A 13,873-nucleotide genomic window follows, 5' to 3' on the forward strand; every position below is an offset into this window, starting at 1 on the left:
TAAATAAATATAGTCAACTTTAGAAGTGAAATAGTATACCGATTTACATATACATAAAAAAAATTTATTGCATAAATTTGTCTTATTCCTTATCTAATAATTTCTCAAACAAGTTTGAAAATAGTGCAGACACATTGGAGATCAATTGCTACTGGCATACAAGTCCAATCAAATCTGAGGGTGTCAAGTTATGGATATATAGTTCATATCAATCAAAGAAGAAAACGATTTTCTGGAGATGAAGATCTTTGCTTTGTCGTCCAATCAAGATTTATGCAAGTTTTGCAAGCAAATGCAGCATGCATCACATGCAAATTATGGAAAACAGATATTTGGCGGTTGAAAGGCTACTACAACATATATTTGTCTAAAGGATAAAGCTTCCAGTTAGATTCATAATATGTCTCAAAGCAAGTTATTATCAAAATAGAGTGTGTGAAATGAAAAAATATCAGAAATATGGTATTGTCGTTTGCCATTCATTTTATATATGAATCTCCTATGTCATGCAATTGATCCTTAATTACCTCTATTAGATGTAAATGACAAGAAGAATTGCAACAGTAAACAAGAGAAGAGATGTCATATTTAACAAAACAGATGCATCTCTTTTAAAAATATTTGAATATGAATTCTCCGAAACAAACAACTTAATAGCAAGAACTGCCATTAACAAAGATTTATCATTGAATTACAAGAAAATTAATTTGTTACAAAAAATGCATGGAAATTGAAGTGGGATTTTAATTGGCTTTCAACATTCTTTTTTTATCTAGGATTGTCTTCAAGTTCAGTAACTGTACATTCTTACAGACTTCATTATTAAAAATTTTTGTTCCTAATTTATAGCTTCACCTCTGCACCTTGAAATTAGATTCATGTAAAGAAACAAGTTTAGAATGTGTTGTAATGGCTGAGATTAATTTTTGACTAATGGCAATTGCTTTGAGAATCTATGAGATTTTTTCTTGAATTGCTTTAAAATGACAATTTTTATAGAAATGGCAGATAAGGAACTAACTGCTAGCATCTTAAAAATATAACCCAACATATTTCCCTAAATTTTCTTGACTTGCAGAGGAATAAAACTTCATCATAGGAAACGTATACAGTAATCCAGCAAAACTCCTTACACATGACCTTAATAGTTGCTAAGAATAGATCTTTTGTTCAAACCTCAAGAAACTTTTCTGCAAGTTACAAGAAAGCAATGAAGGAATTGCTTCCCAAGAAGATTACACATAATGACAAATAAGAGCAGTATAAAGGACAACACTTTTCAACAGATTGTCCCATACACAGCCCTTATAGAATTTGGTAAACTAGCTAACTAAATAACATGATTGATACCAACAAACACAAGAATAGATGGAGAAAAACAAGAAACCACAAATCAATCCATAGAAGGGAAAAGAAGGGGAGTTAAACCACAAATAGAGGAACGTACTATCTCAAGCCAATTGCAACTAAAGGAGAAGCCAATAACCTGAAGAATTATCAGAAGCATAAACGCAAAAATAATCTAAAAATAGAAATCAATCAAAAACCCACATCAGAACCTAAAAAATCCACAAAAACTGACAACAAAATCAGCATCTAAACAAGGAAGATGTATGCATAACGTCAATCAAGAATAATCTGAGGAGCTTTTCGTTTTCTTTTCTCTGTGTATAAATAGTGACCATTTAAACAGAATTGCTGACTATTTTTATTTCTTAACTGTGTTTATGATTCTGACTCCACGATAATGTAAATAAAAGATACACATTCGTTTCAAGAGACTGTAACATGTAGTCATTTCAAACAAGTGGTAAAAATTATTAGCTTTTACTTGTATTTCAAATCAAGTCAATGAAATTTCTTAACATGATGACACCATTATTTTAATGGTTTCCCAGGTGATGCTTCAGAGGTTTCAATCTGATAAAATATAAAATTCTAAGCCTGGACACAAATTCACTGTTCTGATTAGAGTTCTATTCCAAATATCTTTACAATCAATAAGGAACATTAATAATTTTTAGCAGGTTACAGTCCAAATTAGAAGTGAAAGGATTCATATAGCAAAATAGAAACAAAGAACTCATATATTTGTCCCCAACTGGCTTGGGTTTAAGGCTGAGTTGTTCTTGTTGCACTGTTCACAGTAGCTTGGATACTTTTCACTCAATCAGGGATATTGCAGTAATTTACAAAACTATGTAAGACTGACACACTCATGGCGAATATTCCGAAACTTAAAATCTCCGATTTCCAAAGGGAAGGGGAAGAGGAAAGACAAAGCGAAAAAGAAGGCAAATTCAACTACAGGTTTATTAAGAGCTTAACTCATCTTAGTCTCCACCCGAAAACTGTTGGGATTCTAACTAATCCCGAGTGGGCCCGGGAAAATACCAGTGGTAAAAATAAAATAAAATTACTATTACCACATATACCTCCAATAATTTTGTATTGGATATTGACGATCGAATCCACCAGAAATAGTAACCACGGTAATAATTAAATAATTATCGTAAATGCCAGATGAAAAAATAAGAGCACCGAGATTTACGTGGTTCACCCTTCAACTGTTATGGGCTACATCCATGGGACAAAAACTCCGAATAATTCTTCCACTAAAAATAATAAGTACAAAAGAGATTACAAAAATAGTGGCACTCTAAGTGTTTTCCAAAAACACCCCAAAAATAATTTCCTCACTATTTTCTCTCTTTCCAAATTTTAGGAACCCTTTCCTAAAATTTTATACACTTTTTGTATATTTCTATTCTATTTGTTTTTGTACATTTTCATTGAGGAAACTAGGAGAAGGGGATGCGTTTTAATCAACGCATCCACCAACTTTTGTTGAAAAAGGAATGCGTACTCATTTTTAATTTTGCTGCCTCTTTTGAACAACAAAAACGTGCTCCCTTTTTTTTTCTTTTCAAATGTATGTGGGTCCCTGTTGACGCGTGTTTTTATGCCCCCGCCTAACCCGATGAGGATACAAGGATGCGGAATAAGGAATCAGGATCAACCAGAAACCTTTAAACCAAGAATTGATTTAAACCGATTCAAGGAGTCTGACCTGCGCTGGGGTTGCGTCACGCAGCAATAAGTTGAGTGACGGCACTCATAGTTGCATCACACAACTCTAACCAGGATGACGTCACCTTGAAAAGCCCGTGTAACTATTTTTGCTTTTTGTGTGGATACGCGTCAACTGTATGAAAAGTGAGCTGCGTCACGCAGCTCTCGGGTCCATCACGCAACTGTTAGTTGCGTGACGCAGCTCTGTTCTATTGCCCTACCCATATAAATACAGCATTTTTATGCTTTAAAGGGGACTTTTTTGCATTTTTGGACTGAGAGAGATTTGAGAGAAATTTTTAAGCTGCGGCTAGGATTTTCTGCAAGAACTCCACTGAGTTGTCTTGAAGAAAATCAAGCCATTAGAGATAAAATAGATTGAAACACAAAACAAAAAGTCAGAAAAAGAGAAAAAGAGAGGAAAGAAAGAAAAAAGGGTTTTTGCTTTTTAAAACTTGGCAAAGAACGTTTCTGGGATCCTGAGACATTGGTCCTAAGTCATTCAAATCGCATGCAATCCTCTAATCTAAGGGTTAGGTAATCATCTAAACTCTCCTTGTTATTTTTAGTTGTTAATCTTTTAAATATCTTATTTTATTAGTGTTTGGGTAGTTTGGTATTGGTTAGATAATATTTTGCCTGTGATTGGACATTTCTGAAATATATTAAACAAGTTTTGGTAAAAAGAAAATGTAAAAAGGGTAGTTTGAAAGGTAGTTGCGGACCAGAGCAGTTGCGTCACGCAGCTACTACCTGCGTGACGGAACTGTTCATGTCTAAAAGAGGTTGACATTACCTTAACTAGTCGCGTGACGGAACTGTTCGTGCGCATATCTTTATTTCGTTTTTATGTTTTTATTTAATATTATGATTTAAATAAATGATTGATAAATCTGAGAACTTTGCCTAAAGTCACAAACAGATGCGTCACGCAACTAGGAGTTCCGTCACGCAACTGTTCTTCATAGAACAGCTGCGTGACGCAACTGTTCTAGGGTTCCAGAATAATTTCATTTTCTTTTATTTAATTTCATGTAATTAAATAAATGTTTAATTCAAGAAATAACCAATAATGGGCAGATTATGTTTTAATCAAATCAAATAGGTTAATTTACTTTTATATATGATTTAGGGATTTTTAGAATTTATTGAATTTATATTGGGTAAATTATATTTTAAATCCGGTTTGTGGCCCGCCTTTAACCATAAGGCAAGAGCGGGTCTTTTGATTATTTTTGCTATGGGTTGGATGATTGATGTGGTTTGAATGGTTATGAATGCAATGAATGGATTTATTTGGGACAATTAAATGATTTTCCACGTAGGAACTCGGTTCGATTCATTCGGTTTGGGTTTAATTAAATAAATTGGCTTTTCTAAAATAAGATAAATTAGAAATTGTAGGTTAAAAAGAGGCCGGTTTTCCGGGCGTCGGCTTCCAACGGACCGACGTACCCAATTCCCTTACCTAGAATCGCACGTGGTACGCCTGACCAGTTTTTTCAAATAATTGGCCTTAAATAAAATTGGGTTAAATCAAGTCACTTTTTTATAAAATAAAATTGGAAATGATCCCATTGCCGAAATAATGGGTGGCGACTCAAATGTTTTATAAGACCGATTTATCGGCATTGCATATCCAATAAAAAGGTTTTGTCACCATTTGCTAAATAAGAATCACATCTCAAATAATAAAATAATCTAAAAGCAAAAGTTTTCCGAGGTCCTTCCGGGGTTGGATCTCTAGACGAAAATAGTCCCACATGTTGGAGGGACCCCACAACAATTCTCCCCCGACTACATGGTGGGACTCTCCATTCCTGCCGCTTTGACACATAGTTCGAACTTCTCCTTCGGAACGACCTTTGTCAATATATCTGCAGCATTTCTGTCTGTGTGGATTTTTTATAACTGGAACTGCTTCTCTTCAATGGCAAGTCTAAGCCAATGATATCTTACATCAATGTGTTTCGTTCGTGCAAGATACATTGTATTTTTGCTTTAAGTCTAAAGTACTTTGACTATCACAATAAACTATATATTCTTCCTGCTGCACATCCAATTCTTGAAAGAATCGCTTAACCAAAGCATTTCCTTTCCTGCTTCAGTTGCTGCAACGTACTCTGCTTCGGTTGTTGATAACGAAACACATTTTTGTAACCTTGACTGCCATGAAATAGCTCCCCCTGAGAATGTAAATAGGTATCCTGATGTAGATTTTCTTTCATCAAGATCACCGGCGTCTGCATATGTGTAACCAACTAGTGCAGTCTTTTCACCTCCAAAAGTTAAACATAACTTTGAAGTTCCTCCCAAGTATCTGAAGATCCACTTCACTGCTTCCCAATGTGTCTTCTGAGGATTTGATAGAAATCGGCTCACAGCGCCAACTGCATGAGCGATATCTGGTCTTGTACACACCATTGCGTACATCAAACTTTCGACCGTTGAAGAATATGGAACATTTGACATATCTCCTTTTTCTTTCTCTGTTGATGGGTAGGATTTCTTACTCAACTTGAAGTGAGCAGCAAGCGAAGTGCTAATTGGTTTAGCATTCTTCATATTGAACCTCTCTAGAACTCGTTCAATATATTTTTCCTGCGATAACCATAACCTGCAGGACTTTTTGTCTCGAATAATCTTCATTCCGAGAATTCGCCTTGCCAATCCCAAATCCTTCATGTCAAATGCTTTTGACAAATCACTCTTTAACCTGCTAATCATGTGTGCATCTAGTCCAACGATTAGCATATCATCAACATATAAGAGAAGGATGATAAATTTACCATCAGGGAATTTCTGAACATATACACAATGATCTGCTTCTGTCCTTTTGTATCCTTGATTCACCATGAAAGAATCAAACTTTTTATACCATTGTCGCGGTGCTTGTTTCAACCTGTACAGGCTCTTCTTCAAGCGACAAACCATGTCCTCTTTTCCCTTGACCTTGAATCCTTCTGGTTGTTCCATATAGATTTCTTCCTCTAGATCCCCATGCAAGAATGCGGTCTTTACATCAAGTTGTTCCAACTCAAGATTCAAACTGGCTACTAGACCTAGCACAACTCGAATAGAACTCATTTTCACAACTAGTGAAAAAATCTCATCAAAGTCAATACCTTTCTTTTGAGTAAAGCCTTTGATGACCAATCAAGCTTTGTATCTTACTAGATTGCCATCATCTTTCTTCAGTTTGTACACCCATTTGTTCTTGAGTGTTCTCTTCCCTTCTGGAAGTTTTACCAGCTCATACGTGTCATTCTTTTCAAAGAATTCATCTCTTCTTGCATGGCCTTTGTCCAGCAATCTCTGTCTTTGCAAGATTACACATCTTGGAAGCTTTTTGGCTCCCCCTTATCAGTAGTCAAAATGTAATCAGAAGTAAGGTACCTTGTAGATGGTTGGCGTTCTCTGGTTGACCTTCTTAACTGAGATTCAACTCCTTTTGGTGGAATGGGGTTCTCTGGCTCCCCCTGCTCAACACCCTCTGCATCACTGTTATCATCTACAATTGTCTCTTGATCCCCTACGACTGGATCTTCTTCTTCTTCTCGTTCTGATTCTGGCATTCCTCCTTCTGTGGCATCATATGTAGGAATGCTTCCTGGTGTAATATTAATAACACCATCACTTCTGGATTCTTCACAAGTTGTATCTGCCACAATCTCATTCTTGTAGAATACTACGTCTCGGCTCTGGACAACTTTCTTTTTCACTAGGTCCCACAACCTGTAGCCAAACTCTTCGTCTCCATAACCAACAAAAGTGCAAGGAACTGACTTGTTGTCAAGCTTTGATCTCTGCTCCTTCGGAACATGCATAAATGCCTTACAGTCAAATACCCTCAGGTGAGAGTATGAAATATTTCTACCTGTCCAGACCTTCTCCGGGATATCAAAATCCAATGGTGCTGAAGGTAGTCGGTTGATTAGGTAGACAGCAATATTAACAGCTTCTCCCCAAAATGGCTTAGGTAAGTTGGCCATTTTGAGCATGGATCTAACTCTTTCAATAATGGTGCGATTCATCCGTTCAGCAACGCCGTTGTGTTGAAGCGTACCAGGAACTGTCTTTTCATGCCTGATACCTTGCTGACTACAATAATCTCTAAACTCCTTAGAGATATACTCACCACCATTATCTGTGCGCAAACACTTCAATGCCACTCCAGTCTCCCTTTCCACCATCGCATGGAATTGCTGAAAGTGCTTGAATACTTGATCTTTTGTGCGCAACAAATATATCCATGTTTTTCGTGAGAAATCATCAATGAAGGTTAGAAAATATTTACTTCCTCCAAGTGATTTTACCTCCATGGGACCACATACGTCAGAGTGTACTAACTCCAACTTGTTGTCTCTCCTTCTGGAGCTTTTCAAAAATGAGACTCGATGTTGCTTCCCAAATAAACAATGATCACAAGGGTTTATTTTACCTTTGGCTAATGGTATGAGGGACTTCTTAGCCAACATATTCAACCCTTTCTCACTAACGTGCACCAGTCGCTTATGCCACAAATTTGGTGAAGCATCATCTTCAACTATATTCAGTTGACCCGCACATATTATTGCATGCGTCTTATACAGTGAGCAACATAATTTTCCTCTCGCCACCACCAAAGATCCTTTGGTGAGTTTCCGATTACCGTCACCTCTATGATGGTGATAGCCTTTGTTGTCCAGTACACTTACAGACAACAGGTTCAACCGAAGATCGGGAATATGTCTCACATTTTTAAGTGTTAATGTGCACCCGACACTTGTCCTTATGCAGATATCACCGATTCCCACCATTTGCGAGACACTATTATTTCCCATTTTAATAGTGCCGAAATCTCCTGCTTTATAAGTGGAAAAGTATTCCCTTTTTGGAACATAGTGGTATGAAGCATCGGAGTCCACTATCCACTCAGTATTTGCATCTCCAACATGACAGCAATCTGCATCATGAGTGACTAAAGTCACCGCACCATCTTCTCCTGAGACTGTAGCAGATGTATTTCTGTCATTCTCCTGTCTTCGGTCTGCATTATCCTGTTTGAGTAAACGACAATTTCTTTTGAGATGACCCTCCTTACCGCAATGGTAACATTTTCTCATCTCTCTGGACTTGGATCTACCGCCTGACTTTACATGCCTTGGACCTCTACTCTTGCTCCGGCCCCTATTCTCTGTGACAAGGGCTTGTGAACTGGTACTGGCAACATCTCTTCTTCGTAGTTCTTCATTAAGTAGTCTATTCTTTACCATAGACATCGTTACCACACCATTTGGAGCTGAGTTACTCAATGATACCACAAGAGTATCCTAGCTATCCAGTAGAGATCCCAACAGTAGGCACGCTTGCATCTCGTCTTCTAAGGACATACCGCTAACTGCTAACTCAGTTACGAGTCCTTCAAAATCGTTAAGGTGTTGTGTAATTGATCGTCCCTCTGACAGCTTCAAGTTCATGACTTTACGCACCATGAAGACTTTTCCTTGAGCATTCGTAGCCTCGTACATATTCTCTAATTTCTTCTAGAGAACTTGGGGATCTTTTTCATTTCTCACATGGTTGTACAGGCTAGCATCTATCCATTGGCATATTGTACCCAATGTCTATTTTTTTAATTTCTCCCACTGCCTTTCTTTCATTTCTTCCGGCTTTGCACTATCACCTTCAATTGGATCGTACAGATCTTTGCAATTGAGGTAGTCCTCCATTCTAGATTTCCATATTGAATAATTCGAATCCGTCAATTTGATCATTGCCCCGTCGTTAGTCATGTCGAATTCTGAATCTGACAAAATTTTACTATTCACGAAATTTACTATTCATGTGAATAGTAACTTTGTAGAAAATTGACAGAATTTACCAACCAAAGGCTCTGATACCAGTTGTTGGGATTCTAACTAATCCCGAGTGGGGCCCGCGAAAAAATACCGGTGGTAAAAGTAAAATAAAATTACTATTACCACATATACCTCCAATAATTTTATATTGGATATTGACGATCGAATCCACTAAAAATAATAACCACGGTAATAATTAAATAATTACCATAAATGCCAGATGAAAAAATAAGAACACCGAGATTTACGTGGTTCACCCTTCAACTGTTATGGGCTACATCCACGGGACAAAAACTCCGAATAATTCTTCCACTAAAAATAGTAGGTACAAAAGAGATTACAAAAATAGTGGCACTTTAAGTGTTTTTCAAAAATACCCCAAAAATAATTTCCTCACTATTTTCTCTCTTTCCCAATTTTAGGAACCCTTTCCTAAAATTTTATACACTTTTTGTATATTTCTATTCTATTTGTTTTTGTACATTTTCATTGAGGAAACTAGGAGAAGGGGATGCGTTTTAATCAACGCATCCACCAACTTTTGTTGAAAAAAGAATGTGTACTCATTTTTAATTTTGCTGCCTCTTTTGAACAACAAAAACGTGCTCCCTTTTTTTTTTTCTTTTCAAATGTATGTGGATCCCACATGTTGGAGGGACCCCACAACAAAAACAGCAAACTTCAACTATCACATCTATCTAATACAAAAAATATGACCTTGAATGTCTAGTTTCAATGATATGCTTAACCATTTTTGGGTTCTGCATTGAAAAATATTACCTAAAATAAAATGATTCTATTACATTTATAAAACAAATCATACCAAATCCTAAAACATCTAGTAATCCAAAGATTAAATATTCCATGATGAATGGATTTATTTCTTTCTTTCTTTTTAACATTTCAGTTTTATGGAAGTCGGAACAAATAAAAAAAAAAAAATTGATTGTGAGATGTACAAAATATTGCAGTAACGGATGAGTTAATGCAGTAATATTTTAGAAGCTACCATAACTGTCTATCTGCAGATTGACTATAGAGCAGCCTGGCAATTACTTATTTTATATTTATGAGCGTACCATAAATAGCAGAATTCATAAAGAGAAGTACAAAAATGGCACCAAATGAAGAGATTTTGGTTCAAGTTAACTTTGAAAAACTAAGATGAGTAAATGCAAAGAATGAAATTTATATGATACTTAATTTTTCAATTGAAAATTGCTACATAAGTTAGTGGGTTCAAGTAAATCAAACATAAAATAGCAGAATTCATATAAGAAAAGTGCAAAATGGTGCCATAAAGTACTAGGCATTTCTCTAAGTTGCGTCGAATCTGGAAAGAAAGACTTAAGATTTTCACACATGAAATTCCTGAGGAAGACCTTTCAGGTAATTAATTGTAAAACCCCCAGCTGTTAATCAAACATAAATTACTCTTAAACTTGAGTTATAAGTTGCAGATTCTGCTGATTCAAGCAGCAACGGAATGGAGTCACTAAAATTTTGCTAAACAAAAAAAAAAAAAAAAAAAAAAAAAAAAAATTCTTTCCCTTTTAGAAAAGTGTAGGAAAATTTTTCCTACAACAAAAAGTCGTGGAAAAGAAAATTATAGAACACAATCAAGAAGAGAACTGCAGATAGTTAAATAACAGCTATAGAAGAATGCAAGCATCACATATAGGGTGTTAGATACTAAATTGAGCTTAATCTGGGGATCTTAGAATGATATGCCAGCCTAAACCCAATGTTCATTGGCAATTAATGAATGAGTAGTTAAGAATACTTTCTTCACTGAAACAGCTATAAAGGATGCACATATATTGTGAATAACCATATCGTGCAGACCAACGAGATAGCCAAATATATTTCTGATCAACAAACGCCTCAATCAAATTCGAAAGGGCACTCCAAATTTACAATCCATGTCATATCAGCATACGCAACAATGAGTGTTTTTAGAATTTTTTTCACATATCACAGATTACTTTACTATCCTTTTTCCCATAATTTAAATGACTGCTTGGTCTAAACTTATCAGAGACATATTAAGTTTGGAACACAGCCGGAAAGCTACAATCATTCCCATTTATGCCGACGTTCTCAAACAATAAGCACTAAGACTAATTCTGGAAACGCAGGACAAAGGTTTAGGAAGCAGAACTAATATGGCGTCCAATATGTAGTTAAGAGAATCAATCAGAAACAAATATCTTGCAAGGCAAACTCCATAACCAATTAGAATTAATCCATAGATCAGATGATGGAATAATAACATAGAGCTGAATAGCACACTCCATTGTGAAAGTCCTAGTTAGCTGATTCCATGCGAGGAGGAGTATCAGATTCAAAAAATAATAATAATAATAATTCCGTGTGTTATTTTATGGTTGCTTGAATACACCCTGAAAAGCTACTATTTTGTAATCAGAAAGTAACAGAAGAAATCAAATTCAGATATTGCTCTCATGCATCTCGACATCCAGCGAAATAAGAATCAAATCCACGACCAATATATATACATACGTCGCAAACCACAAGAATAAATAGAGATCAGACAGAAGTAATTCGCGGAAACAACGTGATACAAGCTGCCTTCTTTCAAATCAAGCTCATCTTCATCGATCAACTCCCTGACAAAGCTTCTGATCCTAGTTAAGAGGAGACGTAGCCGACTATGTCTCAATTAGGACAACAATTTATATCTACGTATTTGTTAATATCTATGAAGATCAAGGATAAGGATTTTTTCTTTGTAAAAGAAAAATAAGAATGGAAGGAGTGTTCCACGCAACCCCAACATTTGTTAACCATCAGAATTGAGGAGTTAGAATATTTGAGGATTCCCCTTGCTTGGAGTAAATTTGAGTATATACATTGGATCCAGATAAATTTTACTAGAACAGGGATTGTAAGAATCCTATCAGTTAGAATACGGATTTAGAAATGTAATATATTTATATATTGTTCTTTTATGTATTTTATTATTGTATATTATCAGCTCTTATTGGTAAACAAGCATGGCGAATCCTCTCTAGTCATGACACTCTTCTTACTAAAGTATACAAAGGAAGATATTTCCCTGCTGGGGATTTTTTGGGTGCTTCCTTGGGAACAAACCCCAGTTTTATTTGGAGGAGTCTTGTGTCGTTGAAGGAGTTGCTTCAGCTTGGACTTCGTTGGCGTATTGGGAATGGCTATTTTATTAACGTTTGGAAGGACCCTTGGTTAAATTGTGATGAGTTTTACAAAGGAAGATATTTCCCTGCAGGGGATTTTTTGGGTGCTTCCTTGGGAACAAACCCCAGTTTTATTGGGAGGAGTCTTGTGTCGTTGAAGGAGTTGCTTCAGCTTGGACTTCGTTGGCGTATTGGGAATGGCTATTTTATTAACGTTTGGAAGGACCCTTGGTTAAATTGTGATGAGTTTTTCAGAGTTCCAGTGGAACCTATACCTGGTTTTGAAGACTTGAGAGTTGTTGATTTGCGTGAATCCATGGCTGGCAGCTGGAATATTGATCTAGTTAGAGGGTTGTTTCCTCCTGCTGTTGCTGATATTGTCCTTTGTATGAAGTTGAGTTGTAGGGATTGTGAGGAAAGGTCGATTTGGCATTGGACAACCGATGGTAAGTATACTGCAAAGCAGCTTATTTTTGCAGGCGAGCTGCAGCAAATGAGGTGGTGTGGAGACATATGTGGGAGTTACAAGTCCCGCCTAAGGTTTCACATTCCTGTGGCGTGCTTGTCATGATAATTCAGTCTAAGAGCCGACTGTGTAGGAAAGATTTGAATATTGATGGCCGGTATTTGGTGTGCAATGAGGACGAGCCAGCAATACATGCTTTGGTGTACTGTTCGGTGGCTGTCTCTTGCTGTGCAGGTTGCCGACTGTGGACTCAGGATCTTATTGTAGAGGGTATTAAATACTGGCAAAAGCTGGTGTGGGATAGGGGTGAGATGGTGGATAGGGCGGAAGCAGCTGTGATAGCATGGAATATCTGGAACTGCAAAAGTAAGCATATTTGGCATGGCATCCAATCATCGCCGTCGGTGATTGTTAGTTCTGCGTTGAGCATCCTTCATGATTGGCAGTCGGCTCAACTGGTTTTCACTCCCTTGAGTTCAACGTTGCACACTCCGACTATTCCTCAGAAATGGCAGCCACCTCCTACGGGGTTGGTGAAGTGCAATGTCGACTCAACCACCTTTAAGCAGCTAACAGGTCAGGTTCGGTGCTCTTGTTAGAGATGAGAATGGAATATGTATTTGCGGCATCACCGGCTTCTGTGAGGGGCTGTATCCGTTGAAACTAGTGGAGACCATTGGCCATAGGGAGGTTGTATCATGGCTGAAGCAGATAGGCTTGGCTGGAGTTATTGTGGAGTTGGATGCTCAAGTAGTCTGTAAGGCTGTCAAGGGACATGTTGGGTATGCTGGTTCAAGATTGTAAGGAATTATTATCTCGAAACATTCATGATATTGTTTGGACTAGAACACAAACCAATATGGCTGCTCATGCTCGTTAGAGAAGCAATAAATCATGCTAGTCTTAATTTTTGGTCTGTTGTTCCCGGCCATATTAAGAGTATTCTTGTTGCTGATTTGAATTATTGATAAAGTTCACCATTCAAAAAAAAAAAAAAAAAAAAAAAAAAAAAACAAAAGACTAGACCAGTAGGTCAGATCAATTAACTCATGATCGTAGTTAATCCGGTTTGGTTTGACATAAAAAATCTGATGATATAAAAATTGAGTCAAACAGGAAAATCTGAGAACTTGCAAAACCGGTATGAGCCGAACTAGCATTCACTGCCTCCTTTTAATCAACGCTATGTAGCTTACCTTGGTAGCTAGAAATCTGCCTCACAGGAGAGGAAGACAAAATTGCCATTAATATGGACCATCACGAAACCTCAACCATTGTGATGTATTAACTACTAGGATGCATTTATTTGATCTATTTAC

General features: G+C 36.8%; 1 protein-coding gene across 1 annotated transcript; it reads left to right on the top strand.

Moving 5' to 3' along the window:
• The first annotated feature begins 2,218 nt into the window (after nt 1–2,218).
• On the top strand, nt 2,219–13,358 carry LOC105634467 (uncharacterized). The gene is made up of 4 exons (XM_089719940.1): nt 2,219–2,399; nt 11,911–12,508; nt 12,568–13,130; nt 13,222–13,358. The coding sequence occupies exons 1-4, from the start codon at nt 2,219–2,221 to the stop codon at nt 13,356–13,358; spliced, it is 1,479 nt and encodes a 492-aa protein (XP_089576066.1).
• Nucleotides 13,359–13,873: the final 515 nt, after the last annotated feature.

The sequence above is a fragment of the Jatropha curcas genome, chromosome 4 (assembly GCF_041381405.1).
Source record: "Jatropha curcas cultivar XTBG-Jc1 chromosome 4, XTBG_Jcur_1.0, whole genome shotgun sequence".
NCBI classification, from domain to species: Eukaryota; Viridiplantae; Streptophyta; class Magnoliopsida; order Malpighiales; family Euphorbiaceae; genus Jatropha; species Jatropha curcas.

Coding starts and splice junctions, on each gene's coding strand:
- LOC105634467 (XM_089719940.1), top strand. CDS start 2,219: ATGGCGAATATTCCGAAACTTAAAATCTCCGATTTCCAAAGGGAAGGG. Junction 2,400..11,910: donor GGCCCGGGAAAATACCAGTG/GTAAAAATAAAA, acceptor GTATATTATCAG/CTCTTATTGGTAAACAAGCA. Junction 12,509..12,567: donor TGTAGGGATTGTGAGGAAAG/GTCGATTTGGCA, acceptor TTATTTTTGCAG/GCGAGCTGCAGCAAATGAGG.